General features: G+C 50.0%; 1 protein-coding gene across 2 annotated transcripts; it reads right to left on the bottom strand.

The window, feature by feature from the left end:
• Window positions 1–28: 28 nt before the first annotated feature.
• On the bottom strand, window positions 29–6241 carry LOC144477741 (ionotropic receptor 25a-like). Of its 2 annotated transcripts, none has more exons than XM_078195478.1 (5): window positions 5516–6241; window positions 4265–5403; window positions 1853–2691; window positions 1343–1672; window positions 29–835 (listed from the first exon to the last, which is right to left on the bottom strand). In XM_078195478.1, exons 1-5 carry the CDS (start codon window positions 5637–5639, stop codon window positions 493–495), a joined length of 2775 nt encoding a protein of 924 aa, XP_078051604.1. In that variant the 5' UTR covers window positions 5640–6241; the 3' UTR covers window positions 29–492. The 2 variants fall into 2 exon arrangements, with proteins under 2 accessions (XP_078051604.1, XP_078051605.1); XM_078195479.1 differs by lacking the exon at window positions 5516–6241 and having other exon boundaries at window positions 4265–5044; window positions 5227–5340.
• Window positions 6242–7655: the final 1414 nt, after the last annotated feature.

Below are 7655 nucleotides of genomic sequence, written 5' to 3' on the forward strand. Positions count from 1 at the left end.
TCGTTATGTGTTATTTGCCCGGATCATGTCTTCCGCCTTCTTCTCACACTCCCAAGACCCATGAAAATCCAACCAGAATTGATTCCTGGCCAGTCCAATCAATTCAATCAAAACCTTCTAAAGATGCAACAAATTTTTTACGAAAACAGCGCTAATCGAACCATTTCTTACTCTATCACACATCCATCATTCCAATATTAAAATTAACCAAAATGATTTCAAACGCCATCAAACCCAATAAAGTAAAGAAAATTCAAAATTATTTTCTACGAAAAGGATCGATACGTTAGAACATAAAGTCACTCTCTCACGAAACTATGAAACATAGGAATCCGTCTACCACATGATCCCAAAGTGTCCATTAGAATTCTGATCTTTGTAGCGCGATCGTTGCCCCATTTTATTCGTACGATATCGTAGTTGAGGAAGCAGTGAATTTAGGGAAATACAAAGATATGTACATCGTTTTGCGAAACAGTATAGAAGATCACTTTAGAATCTGGATCGGAATTGCGCGGCCTGAAAGCTGTGCGTGGGCGGCGGCTGCAATTGGAACCTAATCGGTTTCACTTTCGTGACTTTGCCCTTGGGCGGACTGATCCGATCGATTTTAGTGATCTTCGCCCGGTGCCGATAGTACCAGTATTCGAAGATCAACGTTAGGCAGGCGAAGATAATCCCCAGAAATATGACCACGAACACGCCTCCGATATTGTGGATGCTAATCCCGTCGCTCTGGCTGTTCTCCGCGTCGCAGTCCTTCCTCTCCGGGTTCTTCTTCCACCATTTGTCCTTCAGCTTCTCCAGCTTCCTCTTGTTCAGTAGTTGCAGAATCCTGAAACAAAATGCGGATAAAAAGCTAATAAACGAGAGTTTCTTTTTATTTTTTTTCTGGTGATTCGAAGCAAGTGTAAAATTAAGAAAAATACATTTCAGTCTTCGTCCAGTGGACTGGAGCCTCTATCGTGCCAACAAAATGTAAGTCATTCCTCCGTACGTTTGAGTCGCGATCGCGATGGTCGTGAACGATTTGACGACCCCGTGTCAGGCGATCGTTCGATCGATTCCGAGTTGAATTTTAGTCGAACGGCGAACGAAAGTTAATTTGTCGTCGGGGGAAAAACTGGTTTTTGATAGAGCCGCGTATAGGCGTTCGAGAGTTCGTCGTACTGGAAACCGATGGGGCCAGCTTTCGGAAAGCCCGAGGATGTAGAAAACGCGAGGTACGCCCGTGAATCGTCGAAGGCCTCGACGGAAAAATCGAGCAAATCCCCGAGCGACTGTTTGCGTTCCGAGGCTGCATGCCAGAGTATCGACTGTATCGAGAGAACTATTTACGTACGCGTTGTTGAATTGATCTTTCAACGGTGATCCCTGCTGAACAGCGATCGCGTACGGTTTCCTCGAGAAATCCTCCCCCACTTGGATCAAATCGCAGTTCGTCATGGTGAGGTACTTAATGGTTGTCGAATCTTCTATATAAGCGAACTCGTTGTTCGAATTCTGACGTCGAACGCGCTGCAGAGCCTCCTCGATGGAGGCCGGGAAACCGGCTTCCTCCATCGCTTGCAACATCTTCGTGTACTTGTCGCTGACTGGATAGTCCCAAACCGCCAAATTCGCCCTCTCCACGTCGGACAGGCTATCGTTCAGGCTCATCTCTCTCCAGATTCTGCACGGACAATTGCACGAAATCTCTTCGACATGCGATTAAATAGATAAGTTAGAGTCTGTTCAAGAAGCAAGAGCTTAGGTTGTCTCGGCCTCCATCGATTCTTAAACGCTTCACGCGAGGGTTAATTACGAAAATCAGATTACAGAAAAGCTTGCTCCGATCAAATTGGAAACTTACCCGTAAAACTTCCATTCGATGTTGGCCATCCTATTGAAGTAGGTATAAGCAGACGAGTTCATGATCGGCGCGTATTGGATCTTGTACTGCTTGCTGAGATCCTCCAGCGTCTCGATGGGTATCTCGAGCCTGGAGACTGTCAGGAACGCGGCCAGATTCGCCGTGTAGGAGGCAATGATGATGAATCCGAAGAGCCACCAGGTTGCGGCGACGAGCCTGCCGGACAGGTTCTTTGGCGCCTCCCCGCCCCCTTGGGGCGTCAGAGAGGTCATGCAAAACCAGAAGCACTCCCTCAAGTTGAACTCCCTCTTCTCGTCGTCGTCCCTGTACTTCTCGCGGTTGTTCTGGTAGCTGTACGGCGACCATCTGTCGAATACCCAGAGCAGCACGCTGGTGAACAGGTAGGCAGCTAGTATGCAGAACCAGACCTCGCTCTCGAGCACGGTGAGGAACTTGAACAGCGAGGTGGTCGTCTTCGTCTTCAGCATCATGATGGACAGACCGACCAGGTCGTAGAACGGCACCGTGAAGTCGACGATCCTCTCGCGTTCCGCTGTCACCCACAGAGAGCCGAGCGCTATGTCCGCCCTCTTCGTAATCAGCTCCTTCATCATGCCGTTCCAACTGTGGTCCGGATTCAGGTTCCCGTACAATCCGTCCTCCGACTCGCGGATCTCGTACTGGAATCCCACCATCTCCTTGATCTCGTTCAGCAGGTCGATACAGAAGCCATAGTACTCGTTCTTCTGTTTGTCGAACATCACGAAAGGAGGGTGGATCACCGTCACCACCCTGTAGCTCTTCACCGCGGTCGTGTTCATCACTCTTTCGTTTGTCACCTTCGCAGAGTCGGCTACATAAATATTTCTTTCTATTTTTTAGTAATCTTAATCGATCGAAATTAGTTTATGCGACATTCTCGACGCTAAACCTACCGAGCTACTGAAAATCCTCGATATTGTCGCCAATTTTTGGTTTCAACGTTGCTGAAATTATAAAGTAGAATCTCCCGTAGAAAATGACTGGAATTTTCTTCATTGAAATATAAATCAATTAACAAAAATGACAAAAAATATGTACAGTTTTGGGTTTCGGTAGGTTTGGCGTTCAATTCTTCCAATCTCTTTCGCGATTCCACTTGCTTTTATCAGGAATGTGCAAGGTCCGCAGCGTACCGTTTCATAGAAAACAAACTGTTGCTACTTACAGGATGTAATAGAGGTATTACAGGGGTAGAAATTTGACGACCGGCGATACCTGCGCGTTTAAAGAGCGCGAAAGAATTGAGTTTACCGATTCCTTCGGTCGGGACCTCTAGCTCGCGAGTTCCCAGAGAACTCGCAGCAAATGCTACGTGTCGAGTGTTCGAGAATTCCGCGAAACAACGGCCGCGAATGCCGGAGCACGTTTCCTCCGCGCCCGTGGGGTTTCGCTGCGGTGTGCATTCGATAAACAAACGAAGTTGCATGTGTTATCTTCATCGGCGCGCTTCGTTATCGGCAACGGTAAAAAAGGTGTAAATAAATGTGGTAAAGCCGCGTGTCAAGGGCACGGCCACCGAGAGAGCCAGACCAAGGGTCATGGTCAAGGAATTATTGCAGCTACAATTTCTGCCGATTATTCCCGGCGGCGAATCGTTTCTTTAAGGCAAGGGAACGCGCGAAGAACGACGGCATCGTATCGTCGCGGAGGAGGCAAATAAAACCCCGCGAGAAATTCAAGGAAGAAGCTTCTTTCGCAAAAATATTCATGGTTATCCCGAACGTACGAGCCGCGAGCATAAAGCGATCGGAAAACTCTGATCTAACCCTGATCCGTTCCCGTCCGTGTAACGTCGATCGTTCACAGTTTGCGGCGTGGAAAAACGGGGAGCGCCGCGGATTTGTCGGACACAATTTTCAACAGCGAATTTCGAAACGCGCCGGAACCGTGACATTCGATTATCGAGGTCTCCCGTCCTCGCGTGACTCAAAACCACCATTTTTTCGTAGATCAATAGACCGACCCAATTTCCCCGTTGCGATAATGTCACGCACAGACCTCCCCGTCGGTCGTCTTCGTGCGCAATAAATACTAAAGTACCATTCCCAGGAAATTAAACGAATCACCCACCGGGGCGGATCGTCGATACTGACATTTTTAAATTCTTCGACGCTTGTGCACGAACCGTGTGGCCACCTCCTCTCGTCCGCGAAATCCGCGATCGCAATTTTCTTTCCAACAAAAACGACGCGGCGGATCGATTACTTATTGATCCATCCATCGCGAAGCACAGAGCGCGATGCACAGAAGAAAAGAGCTTCATAATTTTCCCATTACGCTCCGATACGCTTCGACAATTTTCTTATCGCGTCCATCCGTTTTAGCGATCGAGAGAAATTGTCCCTCGAGAAGAGAAACGTCTCAATTTACCTGCAAGGGCATGGAGAGACTGGCGTTCCAGGATCCGCCGTCGATCATGGGCAAAATCTCCCCGTCCTCGATGTTCACCAGCTGAATGGACATCTCGAACTTGGCCTGATGCTTGCCGTTCTTCGTTCCCCAATGGATACCGGCATAAGTGGGCGTCGTGTCGGCGTAAGCGGCCTCGAGCTTCGCCAGGAAGTTGAACTTCCTCTCGGGCGTGTTGGTGTTGTTGTATTGGTCGCAAGTGATGTGCTTGGGCAGCTTGGGCCACTCGCCGTCCTCCGTCGCCAGCTTCATCGCTTTGACGGCCAGCTGAACGAGATCGTAGTAGAAAGCGGAGGTGACGAATGGCTTTGGCAAATCAGCTTCGGCAATCTGCTCCTTGGAGTCGCCAATCTCTGGCCGCATGAACAGGAACGTGATGTTCTTGCAGCTGCACATTGGCTCGACGTCGCTCTCCGGGGTCAGCAGGAACCAACCGTACTTCCTGCCGGTGAAGTTCAACGATTCGGCCGCCTCCAGGACCACCTTCATGGTGTCAGCATCGCTCAGGACGAAGTAATTGACGATGTCCAGGTCTCTCAGCTTCGAGAGCTGCTTCTTCACCTCCGCCACGTGTTTGGACACCTCGTGGATCACGTGCCGGGTCGGCACGTTCAGCAACAAGCTCTTGTACTTGTGGTCCATCACGAAGTTGTCGTCGTAGAGGATCGCGGCGTTCGCGATGTTCAACTTGACGGCCAGCTGTTTCACCGCTTCTGGGATCAGGTCCGCCGGTGGCATCACCTGAATCAAGTACTCCATTTGATCCTCGTTCAAGTTCCTCCAGTAGATCAAGTCTCCTTCCTGACCGTACTGGGCAGACAGAGTGGGAACCCCCATCGCGGCCGTGAACGAGTTCGCTATCTTAGCTACCAGGCCTGCCATAGTCGTGTCCAGGATCACGTCTGGCACTCTGAGGTCCTCACCGTCCACCGCCGAGTCCCAGGCATCGCAGATCTGGTCCAGGGTGTCGTTCACGTTGGTCTCGTTGATCTCAACCGACCAGACCTTGCCGACGTACTTTGGGAACTTCTCCTTGAGCGTCTTCAGTCCGGCTAGGATGCTCTTGTTGGCCACTTTGTTCTTCTCGTCGTTAAGGATGACTAAACATTGAACGTCAAAAAATTGGTACATCGATCCTGAATATCTATGGCATCAGCCTTGGATATCTTGTCAAAAAAATGCACCCGAGTAAAGTGAACGCGTGACACTTACATAGATTGACGGGTCTACTTCCGCCGGCGGCAGATTCCTTGCCGGTGACATTTTTCCCGTGAGCCGGAAACTCGCCGCACAGCACGAGCAAGCCGCACAGAGCGGTCGCAAGGAACAGCTTCATTTGCAAGACGGAAACACCTTTGAAAAATCACATTCGGTGTCGGACGTATCGCCGATGTCCTACTCGATTCGCGCCTAAACGATGAACGCCCAAAGTCGACGAGCAATCGACGGAGTCGACCCTCGTGGGTTTGATCGGCGTCGACGACAATTCGCGGCCGGAAACCGGGCGGAAATCGGTCAAGCAACTGAGCCCTCGAAACGAAGCCACAGGGGTGGCACGCTCTATTTCATTCGTGTTTGCCCATCGGTTGCCGCGGGGATGACCTAATCAATTTCTCAACAACGCGACTACGCGACTGTCTTCCTCCATTTTATTTTTCGTTCGCCCGGGCTACCAGTCCTCGAAAATTTCTCGCGGATCTCGCTCCCGGTCGAGCATCCGCTACTATTCCGAAACCGCGTACTCCGCGATGACCGGCGACGCGACGGTCCGCCGCCAATTTTGCATGACGGTCGTCGCGTGTCTCGAGATCCTACTATCCCGCTAATTGACCACCGGTCGATCGTCGCTTTTTCCGCGGCTCGACGGGTCGCCCCTTGGTTTCGAGAGCTCGCGACGTGACGTGACTCGGCGTCGTGAAACGTTCGCTGCGAGCCCCTCGACGCCCGCGCAAATCATCCCCTTCGCGGTAACAAATCGCTCGGATCGTATTTCACTCGGCCGCCGCCGCCGCCGCCGCCGCACGATCAACGAAACTCCTAAAAATGTGGTCAGACATCCTGAAAAAGAACTTTCTTAGGATACGTCAGCGATGCTTCACTAAAAGTACACGCCCATTTTATGAGAGAAACGGACAGGCCGAACGCCAAACTATAGAAATATTAATATGAAAGTAAGCAGGTCGATCGCAACGTTGTAAAGTCATTGGAAGAATTTGATGACACTGCTTATATTACAATTATTAAAAGAGGAAAGCCCTTTTTACGTATCTATACTTGTTGCAATCAACTTGGACAATATATATTTTAGACCAAGATACTAACTGGTAGAGGAATCACTTCTAACTTTTCAATTAAATACTCCGATGACTGTACATTCGACTATTTGAGAAGGCAAAAATTTGATGTCGCGCGCAAGATTTATCGAGTTTTGGCCAGCTTTTCAGACCAGACACTCGAGTGTGCGTTGTCCGCAGAAAAAGAGCAATTAATCACCGACCCACGCGACAGTTCTGACCGACGAAGGAAGCACAGAAATGCTATTAGATCGATCGACGATACAATATTACAGCAGCGATCAAAAAGTTTCGCGATCATAACCGATCGCGTCCCTATCACCCATGTATCACGCGTCCGTAGCAGGATAGATGGCTATTGCGAGGGTCGATCGCGGATGTCGCTCGTCCTTATTATTTCGCGTCACCGTTGGGCTAGAAAATCGCTCGACGCACATTTGTCTCGCAAACGAACAACCTAAAAGATCACCAGCGAACGCGTTCGAAGTGGATCGAACGCTTTCACGGTCGCGGATCGAGAAATTAGCATTACCAGAGCACTTTCGCGAGATTCGGCGGAGCCGGGTGCCCCTTTCTTAATGAAGTCGAGCTCGGATGGAAATAGGTCCGTGCGGATTCCGTCCGATCCTGTCGCGACAAGGGTTCTGAAGCGTAGAAGATCGGAACTCGCGGCAGAATTTCCCGATCCCGAGCCATCGGGAATGCTAATTCAAATCAATATCTCTCGCGTCGAGCATAAAACTGTCGTTTCGACATGCCGGAACCTAGCAGTCGTTCTTTCCAGCGCCGTTCCCTGCAAAAAATGCTGAAATCGGCGGTCTAGAATTTTCGCAGTCGCGTAAAAACCTTATCGATTTTCGCATCAAACCCGGAACCCCGTTCTCCGACGTTCCGCAAAAAAGAAAAATAGAGAAAAGAAAAAGATAACAGAAGGGGCTGAGAAAACGGATTCAGCTAATTGCCTCAAACGCGACAAACGTCGGCGTTTCCGTCGCGTTTTCTGGGACGCGGACGGTGTTTGGCCGGTTTGTCAGGACGTGACAAGTTAATCCGACGAG

This window comes from Augochlora pura, unplaced genomic scaffold (assembly GCF_028453695.1).
Source record: "Augochlora pura isolate Apur16 unplaced genomic scaffold, APUR_v2.2.1 APUR_unplaced_324, whole genome shotgun sequence".
NCBI lineage: Eukaryota > Metazoa > Arthropoda > Insecta > Hymenoptera > Halictidae > Augochlora > Augochlora pura.

Excerpts from the sequence above, each read along its gene's own strand:
- LOC144477741 (XM_078195478.1), bottom strand. The coding sequence starts at position 5,639 with ATGAAGCTGTTCCTTGCGACCGCTCTGTGCGGCTTGCTCGTGCTGTGC. Across the intron at positions 5,404-5,515 it reads AAGTAGACCCGTCAATCTAT|TCATCCTTAACGACGAGAAG; the intron begins GTAAGTGTCACG and ends TTCAATGTTTAG. Across the intron at positions 836-1,342 it reads AAAGATCAATTCAACAACGC|GATTCTGCAACTACTGAACA; the intron begins GTACGTAAATAG and ends ATTTTGTTTCAG.